This window comes from Symphodus melops, assembly GCF_947650265.1.
Source record: "Symphodus melops genome assembly, chromosome: 3".
Taxonomy (NCBI): Eukaryota; Metazoa; Chordata; class Actinopteri; order Labriformes; family Labridae; genus Symphodus; species Symphodus melops.
In genome coordinates this window covers 30,403,458-30,418,666 of record NC_136693.1, presented here as the reverse complement: position 1 = coordinate 30,418,666, position 15,209 = coordinate 30,403,458, and the positions used below count along the sequence as shown (strand labels likewise).

General features: G+C 46.1%; 1 protein-coding gene across 4 annotated transcripts in view; it reads right to left on the bottom strand.

The window, feature by feature from the left end:
- Window positions 1-15,209, bottom strand: part of LOC306821226 (NT-3 growth factor receptor-like) — a 180,401-nt gene that overhangs the window by 79,047 nt on the left and 86,145 nt on the right. For 3 of the 4 annotated variants that reach the window (XM_079339517.1, XM_079339519.1, XM_079339520.1), the window contains 5 exons: window positions 13,409-13,563; window positions 12,794-12,936; window positions 11,387-11,528; window positions 2,945-3,250; window positions 2,368-2,382 (listed from right to left, as the gene is read on the bottom strand). In XM_079339517.1, the coding sequence (XP_079195643.1) occupies window positions 2,368-2,382; window positions 2,945-3,250; window positions 11,387-11,528; window positions 12,794-12,936; window positions 13,409-13,563 (761 nt within the window). The remainder of the gene's footprint in view (window positions 1-2,367; window positions 2,383-2,944; window positions 3,251-11,386; window positions 11,529-12,793; window positions 12,937-13,408; window positions 13,564-15,209) is intronic. The other variant, XM_079339518.1, reaches the window with a different exon arrangement.

Sequence of the window (15,209 nt, the reverse complement as noted above, 5' to 3'; positions counted from 1 at the left end):
TGAGCAAATTAATGGCCACATGGTAGACTGGCTGCCACTGGCTCAGGCACACACAGTATACTGCAGTGATTTGCTGTGTGTGTGTGTGTGTGCCCTAACTACCATCTCTCTCTCTCTCTCCTCCCTCTGCCCTCCTCTCTCCTCAGCAGCATTAGTATCAGTCAGCCTGTCACTCTGCCTTCTCCGCCTGAGCTCCCTCACACACAGCCGCCGTAATGTTTCACACTCACCTAAACACCTCACCTCACCTGCCTTGCTCCGAGCAGCTGTGTGTGCATGCATGTGTGTGTGTGGTGCTGCCTGCCTAATGTAGCTCGCCACACCACCCGCTTCCATCCGTCTCAGCCCCTGGCCGCGCCGCAGCTTTATAATCCACGGCTGATTAGAAAGAATGGCCGAATACGGCGATGGAGGAAGACTCTGATGAAGGTCAGAGATCAGACCGGCCTACTTTGTTTAAGCCGTCAGATGTGAGACTGCCACAACAGCCTGAGGCCAAATCACACATCACACACAGCCAACGCATCGTTCCGGCAGTCTGACTGCACTCACTGCTTCGTGTGCGCGCGCACACACACACACACACACACACACACACACACACACACACACACACACACACGCGTCACCAGCTAAAGGGGTGGGAAACATGTTTGTTTACACCGTGGCTCATTAGTTAGAGGGTTACATAAGAATTAACCTTGAGCTCGCTGAATATCAGACACTATCAAATAAAATACTTATGTATGAAGAGTCCTGGATGGCCTTTAGCTTCGATAGCTAACAGAGGTGACACTTCTGTCTGCCTTTACATTTGATGGTCACCTTCAGGGCGATGTCAAGAGAATCTGAATCTGAAGGGGAGTGTGTTGCCTTGACACAAACGTCACCACGAACCTGGAGAGTTTAAACAGTGTGTGTTCGTTTTCCTCGCTACCCGGAGAAGAACGCCAGAGACAGCTCATAGGCCAACGAGAAGAACCTTCTTCTGTGATTTTAGACGTTCGAGGTCTGATCAAGTGTCACCTCCGCTTTTAAAAAAACAAAGCAAATGGGAAGTGGAACACACTGCAGTTCCTTAAGTGTCCATGTGGGGTCGAGAAGGTCGAGAAGTCCCCGAAGCACCGATCGTTGTTGTGATCAAATGATGGCGAAGAGTTCTGCTCTATGGCGAGCTGAGGCTGATCTGACGGGTGGGCGTTTGTCAGGAGGCTTAAGGCCCGCCTCCACCCTCTGAGCCTGTTACTACGGCGACCCAAAGTCACTTTGGTACATTTCCAATATGGCCACCACCATCGTTAGGCTGCAGCATGTTATCATCTGTGTTAGGATAGCTAGCGTTTAAAACCAGGGGAAAAAGCCTGAGTGGCGTCAACCTAATGACACGCACTGATGCGTCTCCCCAGCGCCTGCAGCCACATGTTTGATGTGTCCTAAAGCGACTTGCTGCTTCTGCTTCGGCAGATTACACGTTACAGAAACCTACGCTTCAGTTTCATCTCATCGTCTGTGTGCAGCTCCACAGGTTACTTTCAGCACGCCACGGGTCAGCGGGTCACGGGTCAACGGGTCAGCGGGTCGTGGTCTGAACTCCAACAGGTTGACTTTTGATCATAATATCTTTCAATAAGTTATGTTTAAGTTAGCAGCCTTCGGTGAATCGTGGCGTGCTCATGACCACATTGGGAAGGGCTACTTTTCCTTCTCGTCTGATAAACGGATCCACGTGGCGGACCACGTCATCTACTGGTCAGGGTGCACGCTGCACGCTGCATGAACGTGGTGGCTCCTTTCTCACATGTCATTCCTCACTCTCTCCACTCCCCGTGTCTAAAAGACAAACATCATCCAGGTGCTCCTCAGTATTATTAGTATATCATCATTTAATAGGCTGATGTTGCCTCTGTGAGTCGTGGGGTTTTTAATCATTGATCAGCACGTGGGGGAACTGAATGGTCGACCAAGGCGTCAGAGCCCAGAAACTGTTGCATCATCAGAGACGTCGGATCTCCACGAGTGAGAGTGCAGCTCTGCTTCAAGACTAAAATCGAGCTTTTGTTCAAAGGAGACGATTTTACAGCTAAAGATTTAACTCAGACGACAAAAAGCAGGATCTGTCTTTCTGTTTGTTTGTTGAAACCATTTTGCTGCAGGAGCGCTATCGTTCTGTCAGGGTCCAGATAAACTACGGCACAAAGCAAACAAATTTCTCCATGGTAGCAACCTTAAGATTAATATTCCAACAACACATCTGTGCGTGTGTGTGTGCATAAAAACGAACTAACAAACAAACGAATAGTAAAAAAAAAAAGACAACATAAAAAAAGAGAGAGGAGCAGGGTGACATCTGAGCTCAGAAACACTCACCTAGTTCCACTACATCTGCAGAAAGAGAAGACAGAGAAAGTCACTCCATGTCAAATAATCGAGACACCTTGGAATATTGACCATGAGGAGAAATTTGCTGGTCTTTGTGGGTTTTCTTTCCTCCCTTCCTGTGAACTCGCTGTGAACTGTAAGTGAAACATCTACCTGATTGAACTGTGGACGAACCCTGGCTGTGATCCAGCCAGCAGGGATCGGCTGTAGGGAGATTTTTAATAACAACTAAAAGCTCCCAATAGTTTCCCACCTGGAAAGAAACCTGTAATTCTCCCAACAGGTAGTTTAAACACGAAATTCAACTAGTAGGAGACTCTTCCCAAGAAGTGGGCCATACAGCTCTTTTGGGAATTGGGGAGTAAGTTGGCAGGATTTCTTCTCTCCTCTTACGCTTATTAAAATCCAGAAGAATAAAAAGGATGTTCAGGCGGTAAAAAAGTGTGTTAATACCCTTCGTATAGCTGCCATTTCACCCCTGAGTATACTCTTGACTGTGATTGTGGGGACATCGCTGCCACGAGCCCTGCAAAGAATAGCAACCTGTCAGGAAGCATCCACTCACCCTCGTCTTCGGGGCCCGGCGCCATGAGGAAGTGACCATACACCGTTTTTGTAACCGTTCCCAGAGGGTTGCTGGCCTCCAGGGTGTAGTTTCCGTTGTTGATGTGCGTCGGGTTCTGGAAAGTTAGACAGCCCTCCAGGTAGTCCTGGTAGAAGTCCATCTCAGTGCGGATGTAATCGTTCTGGAGAATCTCCTTGTGCTTGTGGAACCAACGCAGCTTAGGGTGAGGGTAGCCGCGAACCGTGAACTCGATGCAGGTGTCGTGGCGCAGCTCGGGCTCCGCCAGTCTCAGAATGACAGGAGGGACTGCAGGGACCAAGGAGAAAATCAAAACAAGTTACCTCGCTGGCAGATTCTGTTTGAAGATGAGTTAATGAGTGTTACAGTAACAAGGTGTGTGTCGGTTAGCTGGCTTCATTAAACATGACTCAACTGATCTCGCTGAACGACAGAGCGTTTTCATGAAAGGGTCACAACCACAAAAAGTCTGCCCTCTGCAGAACGTCACATTCCCCTTCCAGAGAGGGGGCGTGGCCAGACACAGCTCATTTACATATTTAAAGCTACAGACACAGAAACAGCCTGTTCTCGAGGGGTTTACAGACATGATCAAAGAGCGGTCGAGTCTTGTTCCAGGAGACATGTGAGCTGGGAGGCAGGTGTGTTTCCTCACTGTGTGTTTTCTGTATTGCAGTAAAAAAAGTGGGAGGGTCAGGAGAGTTAGCAGAGAGAGGGATTCATCTGGCTGGAAAAAGACAGAGAAATCTCGTCTGCGTGAACGAGCACAGAGAACCTCTTTTTGACATACAGAAACACACCTCTAAATCCACGACGCCGCCAAGCCGAGAGGCAATTTATCACTTTAATACCATCAGATACATTTCAGGAACAATTCATCCCCTGATTTGTCTTTGCACTGAGTCACTGTTGCAGCTACATCATCAAAAAGGAAATATTTGGCAGACGGTAATACCTGGCAGTCTCTCTCTGTCTGTTCTACAAACCAGCCGCCCCCTCGCCAAACCTACCCAGCCGCCTCCACACACACACACACACACACACACACACATTCATTAGGCACCGCTGATTTGTCTGTTACTGAATGCCGTTTCTATAGGAGCATGAGTGAGCAATCTGCTAATATGGCGAGATAATGTTTGCACATGTGATGTCATTAGGAGAATCCTGCAGCCACACACAGATGCTGTTTTGTGCAACACGTTAATCAATGAACGCTGTTTTCACACACGCACGCCTGAAAGTGGCGTTTCAGCCCGACTCTGAAATCTTCCTGAGTCGCTCCGTCCCCGGCGGACAGACGGGCGGGGCAGTCTGTGGTGGGAAGACATGACGTAAACACAGATGTGTTGTTATCAATCTATCCAAGATGGAGGAGGACGCTACAGAGACGGAGACGCTGCTGTTTGAATGTTTCGCCTGATTGGACGTTTTCATAGGATAAATAAAAGAGCGCCTCCACACGCGCTCATAAGGCGCCATTCATTTGTCTGTTACCGGATTCTAACCCAGACGGCCCGCTTGACGGACTGAACCCTCCTAATCAAAGTGAGTGACCTTCAGTGTGACGAGGTGTCATGTGACCCGGGCTCTAGTCTTTAATCTGACTGCTGCATTTCCTCTCACACGCTGTGTTGGATTCATTTATAAATGAGAGTCAAATTAAATCGTAATAAAAGTAGCTGTTGATTTCAGCACTCGTGATCATAACTGTCTGAAGCTGCAGAGTGGAACGCTTCTGTTTTAAACCAAATAATCATCCAGGACAGACACCGGAAAAAAATAACATTTATTAATGTTTGAAAGCTGTCGTTTCATAAATTGCCTTGGTGATTTTGTTCCTGCTAGACAATAGTGACAATAAAGTCATTCAATTGAACTAAAGGCTGAGGCGTGTGTGTGTGTGTGTGTGTGTGTGTGTGTGTGTGTTTGAGCGTGCTGGTGAGGGGGTGTGAGCAGAGCTGTGAATTTGAGTACAGGAAGAAAGAGAAAAGATAAAGATGAGAGAAAGAATCGGAGAGGAGGGAGGACGATGGGCATGAAGGGATCTGCTCGGCCTGAAGACAGAAAGAGAGAGAGCAAGAAACTAAATTCTCCCGTTGATGGACAGTTAGGGGCCGATCCATTTTCCCGTCAGCGTGGCTGTCAGCCCAGTCTCAGTCAATACAATACAAATCAGAACGGCGCTCCGTACTGGTCCGTAACAACACGGTGTCCTCGTGGAGCTCAAACAGATGACAAGCTTTGATAAGTACACGGCTTTGATCAGAGAGAATACAAGGCTAGTTGTGCTACGTTATCTAGCGGTAACACTGCTGGCTCATTAGGAATGCCATGTTGCAGCCTCAGACTACAGATAGGACATCATGGCTGCCGGGGACAAGGAGAGCAGCACAGGACAGACCTCCCTACATATTCCCTCCAGGCTGAAGGATGCTGCCATGAAGGTTCGAACCTGGGAGACGCAGCACAGAGATACCTGTCCAGATTAGAGTCAACACATGGACTCAGAGGTTCTTCTATAAGGGACAGTCAGTCAGCACCGCCTCTGGACAAAGACGCTCTTATTATCTCTGTGCCGAGGGTATCTTATCGAAAAAAAGCAAACTTAAAAAAAAAGAAAGTTGAAGCTAATACTGATAATGTGCACTTAAAGCTAGAAAGAGCCACGAACACGCATGTTAAACTTCCCAGAGAAACAAGTTCAAAGCTGGATTAAAGAAAGTGTTCTGAGGACGGGATATGTCATCTATAATTCATCCCTTCTTGATAACAGAGATACGTGGGTGTGTTGTAGCTGTGAGCTTTTAAAACTCTGTTTTACAAATCAGAGGGTGACGTGATTTACCTCCATGTTTTACAGTCTATGTCCGGGGGGGGGGGGGGGGGGGGTCAGATACCTTAACCTGTATCTGACCGCATCACTATTCATTAAAACCTTTTTCACACAGGTGCTGACAGGAAGTGACCAGAGGCAGAGCTGTAAATATCTTCATCATCGTCATCTTCCTTCAGGTCGTCTTTGTTCAAACAGAGCTGGGTCTTTATTTTTTTCTTAAAGGTGCAAAGAGACTCTGCAGATCGAACGGAGTTTAGTAGTTCTGAAAAGTCTCAAAGAAAGATTCCCTCCTCCGATTACACAGACAAAGACTGAGCGGCGTATTCATCCGCCTGGATCCAGGGGAGATGCTACTTGTTTCTTCTGATACTCCAGAGATCGATCGCCTCTTTGCTGGATTATTTTAAGTATTTTGAGTTTTTTTGGATAAGTGAACGTCTGTGTCGATGGATCACTTCCTTGTGTTTCTGTGGATTAATAAAAAACACTAAAAAGACGATTTAAACTGATCTTCCATGGATCTTAAGATATATTCTGATATATCAGTTTGGTTGGGACTTTAGTTTATTTGAGATTCATAAAGGGATAAATTAAAAGGATGTTTTTGTTGTAATTATTTCATGCAACGAACCGTGTGAGTTTAAATCACCTCGGGGAGTTAACCAACGATTAAAAGATTTTCTGAGACAATCTTCGAGTCTTGTTGATGATAACTATAAAAAAAGAGATATACGAAATATACGTGTTAAATGTTTTAAATGTCGGTTTGGTCTATTCATGAGGATTTAAACGATATAGTTTGATCATCAAAGGTTGAGTGGAACAGTGGAGTGAATGTTGCAGGGGTTTGATGTCCAAGAAGGAATCTACTGTATGTGAGCTGCCACGAACAGCCGACGAGCCGACAGCAGCTACAAGCTCTGCAGCAGCTGAGGGAAAAGAGCCGTTCACAAAGTCAGCGCGTGGTTCTAAATCGAGAGTTATATGTTGTGTAAAAACGTGAAGTTATGCAAGTCCACGAAGCCGTGGAGTGGCTATTGTTTGAGACAGCGACAGGACAAAGGCTCTGCAGAATTTGCATTGTGGTTAATTACAGTTCCTCTAAAATGGGGAAGTCATCTCTGAATGCAGAGAATGTTACTTGACGGTTGGTAATTTCCCTGTCAATCAGATTACTCTCTAATCAGAGAAGCAGTTTGAGCTATTTTATGACATTTCCAGAGACAATAGGCTGCACAGGGGAGGAAATGTAATTACCATCAGAGCATGTGGTGAAAAATTAATAAGTTAATTTGCAGCACCAGCAGAGAGTGTCAACAGAAAGGGAAACTGCCTGGAGATGTACATCCATAGCGTCCGTGCGGAGGAAGCCCTGAAGACAAGATGTTGCAAAGTCAATCTGTCATTCCTGCATAGTCCTTAGCAGCTCTGCTTCAGTGGGGAGTGTTTGAATTGGTGACAAATCTGCCCCTGTCCTGCAGCGTGATGCATTACAAACAGCCACAATAGATTGTGCTCGACATCAGCTAGCGCGCTACAAAGAGAAAAATGTCAGGCACCTTTGATAAATATTGGCTGTGAATAGAGTGTGTCCCTAATCTTCCCCGAGCTAATCCACAGGGTGAACTTATGTAAGAGCTGACATGCATGCTGTAATTCACAGGCTGGATATAGTCAGCACATTGTGACGCTTACCAAATCATTGCTGACGGTTATGTTTTTTTTTTTCTTGTGTCTTTGCGCTCAGATCATGGCTCAGCTTTCGTGCAGGCTGGAGGGTTTATTCTTGCTAATTGGCGACATCAATTTCACTTGGTTTGTGACTCTGCAACACCTCATTGCATTCTCAACGTACCTGCATAATTCTCCTGTTCTGCTTGATAAAGGAGGTTTTTTTTCCTGTTGTGAATCACTCTTTTACACTGTTCTCGTCATTAATACATGATATATTTAAGCCTCCAAAACAAGTCCATCAAAGCTGCCATTAGAGAGAAGAACGATGTCTCTTCCTGGCTCCAAGCGTCCAGACGGTACAGACCACACGGTCAGAACAAACACTCGTCTTCCTGGACGTCCTCGTTCTTTGATTCACTAACGAACAGAATCCTTCACACTCAAATGTTTCTGATCTGATGCTGTGACATATTCAGAGGGCCATGTCGTCCGTCTATTAAAACAGTTATCTATTACAGTGCAGTTATTTCTGTGATTTATTTGTGGGCTTTTTGTGCCTTTATTTTAGAGAAGGGACCGTTGACAGAGTCAGAAGCCGGAGAAGGAGAAGGAGTCGGGCTCCCAGCCGCCGGCACTCGAGGTCCTGAGCCTCCTTACACGGAGCGACAACGTTAGTATTTAACAGTTTCTTCTTTTACTTCATGCACCTCACAGCCAGAGAGGATCCACGCCAGGGGGACTCAACGATGAGAGGATTTGTCTTGATACTAAGTGGAGAAGAACATGCTGGAGAACAGGAAACAAAATGCAGGCAGATCACACGACTCTTTCAGACAGTCTACAGTTGTTCGCCCGTCACAGGATATAAACGTCACCACCCCGTCCTGCTCGCTCTTGAGGAACTCTGCTGAATATGAAATATGAAACAGAGCAAAAGAATTTCCCCTCAGGGGAAAACAACAAACGTACTAACTAACAGATATCCTGCTGTATACAGACCCTGATTTTACATCGACACCTTACTGACAGGTTGATGCAACACTCTGATCCTGTATTTGATCATGTCTATAAACCCCTCTATTTCAGCCCTGCTCAGAACAGGCTGTTTCTGTGTCTGTAGCTTTAAATATGTAAATGAGCTGTGTCTGACCACGCCCCCTCTCTGGAAGGGCTCGGGTGTACTCGCTGCTTTCTGGCTCCATGTCCTATTGTTTACGGTGAGAAGGCAGACTCAGAGGGCAGAACAAACACCTAGCTGTGGGAGTGTCACCCACCTGGGGGAGGGGCTACTGCCCTTTGTGATGTCATAAACAGTCTGTTTGTGCACACACAGAGGACGGACTTTTCTCATCATTGGGGGGTTTGCAGAGAAACATGGTGCATAATGTGACTTTTAAGGAGAATATGGAGGTGTGAGGAGGTACGAGACTCAGTTTGAATGAAAAAACGTAATCTTATGAATCTGGAAGGTCATGGCTTTAACTGCTACATACATCCAAAGATATAGAAATACCAACGCTGACCTTTTATGCGAATGATATACATCCCTTTGTGCAGATGCATTTCATATAAACATGTTGAATTAAACATGTCCTGCTCATAAAAACACTGGTTTTATGAATATAGAGAATAATGACGGTGTTGGCACTGCGCTGTTTTTCAAACATTATTACCTCTGGCTTTCTGTGGACTCTTCTCATTGGTCGTTCACATTCACAGTCAGCGGCGTGTTCAGAACAGAGCCGACTGCTGCTGTCTATCTGCAGCGGCTCGTCTCTGAACAAACAGGTGCAGCAGACATTGATGAATGCCTCACTAAATAATTGACTGGCAGCAGCCTCACAATGAAGCTGTCAAGTGAACAAATGTCACATCGACACTTTGAGTTAATACCACCTTCCTCAAACTGTGCCGTCTCTCACGAAACTGGAACATCCATCCAACCCGAAACTATGAAGATTAGACCAACCCATGGTGCACGTGGTCAGAAGGACATTTTACTACAACTGATAAAATAATCATTTCGTGTTTGAGCTGCACATCTTCAGACAAAGCCGATGTCACATCTGAAGCCTTCAGTCAGCACTCTGATGATTAGCTCAGTTGCTTCATGCTGGATGGAGGCTGTGACTCACTACCGTGTCCATGCTGAATTCAACACTTTGCAAACCTCTACTGACCCTGCATTAATCTTGGATAAACTACATGACACATACGCCTGGTCACACCAGCCTCACGGCTCTACAGCGGAGAAGCTTCAGTTTGTCATTCCAACACTTTGATGCAGAAATAAAGCCGTTTATCTGCACTTCTCCCACAGGCGCGGGATTGTTATGTTGTTGATTTTTTAGCATATATCACATGGGTTGCATTAGCAGATGGTTCAGATTGTCATGCTGTATGAAGAGCCTTTAAAGGACGAGTGTGTGACTTATTGATCCAGTAGATGTCGCCCTTTAGCAGCATCCTGAAACCAAAACAAGTGTGTTTGGCCACACCTCCTCCAAACTGAAGCCTCCGCTCTCCTCTCACCTTCATCCTCTCACATTCCCACCAAGAGTCATCATTAAGAACGCATCATAGTTAATCACCAGTAAGCTCAAGCAGCAGAGAAAATCCTCCTCGGCTCGAGCTGCATTGTTGTGTTAGCATGCTAATGTTAGCGCTCTTTAGTTAGCTGGTAGCTTTTTAGCATGCTAATGTTGGTGCTCTTTAGATAGCTGGCAGCTTGTTAGCATGCTAATGTTAGTGCTCTTTAGTTAGCTGGTAGCTTGTTAGCAAGCTAATGTTAGCGCTCTTTAGTTAGCTGGTAGCTTGTTAGCATGCTAATGTTAGCGCTCTTTAGTTAGCTGGTAGCTTGTTAGCATGCTAATGTTAGCGCTCTTTAGTTAGCTGGTAGCTTGTTAGCATGTTAATGTTAGCACTCTTTAGTTAGCTGGTAGCTTCATGTAAACTGACACAGAATGATGTAAAAACTCTCCATCCTAATAATCAGTGAGTATGTTCTTCTTCTTGACTCAAACAGCTTTTATACACAAGGGGAGGAGCCTGCCGTCCCGTCCATGTAAACACAGCTCTGACAACAACACAGCCAGCAGGACTCCAGCTTCTCCCTCACCGTTACATGTGATGGAGAAGATGTGATAAGAGTGCGCTGCGTCTGTACCGGTGTGACAAATACGCCTAAAAAGACACGAGCGAGTGCAGACTGCACCATCAAACGCTAGATGCAACCTGATGCAACCTCAGATATTTTTCCATTATTGGACATGGCAAATAGCTGCAGATCCAACCAGCAGCAGCACTTTTTAACATCTTCTCTCCCTCATTAGGTCATAAAAGAAGTTAACAGAAATGATCTGATATGGATGTACTTCCCCTTTAAAACTATAAAAAACAACCAGCATTTATCAGACTGAGGGTTACTTCAACAATGTTCATGTTAAACCTAAGAGATCCCTTTAAAGTCAAATTAAAGCCCCTCTAGTTACATGGTGTTTGCTCAGTGTGGACGCATTATACATTTTCTTACATGTCGTTGTTCTCACAGTACGCACACACCGCGGGCTAAGCTACTTCATTAAATGTGAAACAAAAGGAGATCCCTGAAGCCCCACCGTTGACCTTGATTGTGTTAAACAATAAAGCTCTGCAAATATGAGATTAATTATACAAATTAGTCTGAATGAGCAAATATTGTGTGTCAACAAAGCGTCTTTAACGGGGCAAATGGGCAGCATTAACACCAACTGTAAGGGAATGATGTTGCTTATTAATGTGCTGATTTAAGCCCAGAGGTGCACAGAGTCATCTTTAAGGAGAAGCAGAAATGTGTTTACTGCAGACGGGTGAGTGATGCAGTGCAGTCTGAGGTTCCTGTAGGGGGAAGTGGGAGGAGAAGTTGGACTCACATTGGACATTGAGCTGGATGGAGGAGTTGGTCATCCCCACCACGTTCTCTGAGATGCAGGTCAGCTGGAAGTTGTTGTCGTCGCGGCTGATGTTGAACAGAGTCAGGTTGATGGAGTGGATGTTCGGCCAGTAAACATTAGACTGCAGAAGGTGAGCAGATAAAAGATAGATATTCAATAATATGAAGGCTCAAAAAGCAATTTGTAGCTCTGTGTTTAAAATGGGTACTGCAGTCTAAATTGTAAAGTAGTTTGAAACATGCAGAGGCTTTTTAGCTCGGGTACAATCACTTCTATCTGAAGCAGTTCCACTGCCCGCTTCCATCGCTGCAACACCTGTTCACCTGATAACTGCTCTCATATCTGGCAAACCCAGGGGCGTCCAAAACGGCCTTCAAAGCCCCGCCTACCTTCTCTGGTCCAATCAGATCCAGAGCATTCAGGAGCAGAATCTAAAGTTAGAAGGAGGACATACTGGCTGCTGCATGTTTCCTTCATGATCACACAGGAAGAGAGCAGCTCTCTGATTGGTCCTTTAAGTGAGCATACATAATGCTTATGATTCCCTCCTTGTCCTTAGTTGGACATGTTACCCAACACTTGACTCATCCTGATGAGCTCCACTATCTGTCTCCCCGGAGACATCCGTCCTGAGGCTGAGGTAACTTTCCTCTGTGCAGTCACTGAAAGCATTAAAGACACGGATGACAAATGCAGCCGCACAGTGATTTCACAAACTGCTGTTCTCCTCTGTGTGCTGTTTATCTCTCTGCCGCTGTTTCAGATGTGACGCCCCTGAGGCCCGTCTCAGAGAGCCAGATTAGCGAGTTAGCCGACTCACTGTGGGTTCAGCCCGGGCTCCTCGGTCTTAAACCGAACCAGCTCAGCATCGGCATAAAAACACACACACACACACACACACACACACACACACACACACACACATTGATTAGAGAGCTAAAAACAGCTGGATCATAGGCTCCAGCTGTTCTCCAGATGTTTTTAACTCTGTTAGCTCGACTTGATTTTTGATTATTTGACACAAGCTAAAATGTGCCATTCGTTCCAGTCAGGGTAAACATGATCCTGGAGCTGTTTCTCATGGCGGCGAGCGAGCAGCGTCCACCTGACCCTGAAGGTCATCTCATCATTTCAGTCACTACAGATCTCACTGCTTGGACCTTTAAGCTGTGACATATATTTAATTATTTTAGCTACAGCTCAAAAATCCCTTCTGGATGTCATTCTTCCAACAACGTGGCAGCCCCTCGATCAAATCGAGAGGATTACACGTATAACACAATGCAAACACTCAAATAAAAGTGTGTGTGTGTGTGTGTGTGTGTGTGTGTGTGTGTGTGTGTGTGTGTGTGTGTGTGCGTGTGTGTGTGTGTGTGCGTTTCTCACCAGGTGTGTGTTGATGGAGTGCAGGCCGCTGACTGTCCAGTCCACTTCAGGCACCGGTGATCCAGATCCGTTGCAGCTCACCGTCACATTGTCGCCCTCCATCACCAACACACTGCTGTGGCTCACACTGATCTCTGGTAAGTCTAGTAACACACACACACACACACACACACACACAGTGTTGTTCATGTTAGTACACACCTGTCTACACATTTTCACACCAAATCACTTAATCACTTTTCATTAATGTAACAGAATTAGTACAAAGAAGAAAATGGGTTACGCATCCACATATAGACACACACACAAATCCACCCCCACACACACACACACACACACACACTCTTTGGATGTCAGGGATGAGTCACCAGCAGAGATAATACTGCAGAGTCTACAGCCTCTGTCAGAATCAACACACAGCTCCTCACATCAGATTCACCCTCTGAACTCTGTCACACCTCCCCCCTCCCCTCATCTCCCCTCGTCTCCTCGCTCCTCTTCTCCTTCCTCTCCTTCACCTTTTAACCCTTCCTTTCCTGCTCCTGCTTGTCCTGTCGTCTTCTGTCAGACATTTTTTTCTCACCCTCCACTTTCCCATCGCCCCCCCGCTCTTACCACAGTTGTTGATGTACATGTTGTGCAGGCGTATCTTGGTGGCTCCCTTCCTGCAGTACAGCATCTGTGTGTGGAGCCCGGCCTCTCCTCTCTGCTGCCACAGCTGGATCCAACGGATATCACAGCCGCACTCGAACTCCACGCCGTCCAGACGGCTGCAAACACACAACGAGAAGAGCAACTCAACAAAAAAAAAACAAACAGCAATCAAACCTCCAGAGATCCATCTGTCCCAAAGTATCGGGGGCCATATTGTTGGACTTTCAAAGCTGCCTTGTTGCCTATTGAAATCAAAAGAGAGGTTCTTCCTGCAGTATTGGCAGAAGATCTGAGAAGACGGCTGTTTTGATATATCTGTGGGAAAATAGCAAGCTGTGGCACAACAACATGCTAAAAGCTCTTTTGGCTGTTTTGCATTTGTGTGGAGCTGCTATGCTGAGCCTCAATATAAAGTAATGCTGTCCATATCCTTCCATTTCTGTGAAGTCCTTTAAAGAGACACAAAATACTTTTATCTCAAGGAAACAGACGGAGAGTGGCAGCTGTGACACTCGACCAACAAGCTGCATTCAGGTGATTTCTTCACCAACAGAAATATGACTGTAGCAGTGACACAGCACAAAACAAATAAAGAGGTCAAGTCTGCATGTAGGTGGATTTTAATCCTCCTCTGTTTCAAAGAAGAATCCTGTCACAGTGAGAGTCTCAGAAACATCTTCATCCAAACGCAGAGTAAGAGCTGCCACGAGCACGCCAAGTCCACAACGCTCTCACTGCTCCTCTGCTCTGTGTGTGTGTGTGTGTGTGTGTCTGCGTGTGCGTGTGTGTAAAAAGCCCAGTTAGCAACGTTAGCAGCAGCACTCGTTTGGTCTGGTTTAAATCAGGGTAGTGGAGCATCATGAGCTGCAGCCGTCTCCTACAAACAGATTATTCCTCCTCCATCTTCCTTTGTTGACTTTATTGACAGTCTTTGGTTTATGCAGCATCAATGCATGTAGCGTTTAGCAGGGCAACGTGAGTGAGTGCTGTCAGATAGGGCCCTCTCAGGGCACATTTTGGGCCCCTGCTTTAGTTTAAGTGTGTTCGCCCTCAGAGGCCCCCTATACTGATCTGGGGCCACAAGGAGTTACCCGCTATGCTAGTCCTCAAGCAGCGCCTCCCCCTGGCGAGCAGCTGGGCTGTGTTAGTCATTATTATGAATGATCTTAGACACACATCCTTTTCTGTCACTTCTTATTGATCTGGTTTGGTAAACACCACATCAGCGTGGAGCGACCATAAGGCTAACGCTAACGCTAACGTTGTTTTCATGGCGACAAAGTGTTTTACTGAACTGACGATATAAAATCAGAAGGTCTGAATGAAACCAGTTCATGTGGAATTATCTGCAGCTCTGTGTTTATGGTGGGGAGTCCACAGGAGCGCCATCAAAGAGCGCTTTCTCGCCAGGAGGTTAAAAAAGGACAGGAGAAACCTTCAGATCTCGTCTTTCAGAGCAACATGAACGTCAGCCTGCTGCGTCCGCCAAGCTGCGCACGCTTCACCTTCTCCATTAGCGACAGCAGAGAGGAAGCCATAACAAGCTGCAGCTGCACCGCATCCAACAAAGCCGACGCTACCTAATTAGCAACATGCTGCAAAAAAAAAATCAATAATTATGTAAGAACTGTGTCAGAACGTGACTGCTCATGTTGCCCTACAGTAGATGTGTCACTTAAAAAAGGAAGGGTATATTTTCTTTGAAATAAACAGAGGAAGGTCAGCCGTGAGGCGTTCAAATGTGAGGAGGTCAAAGGTCAAA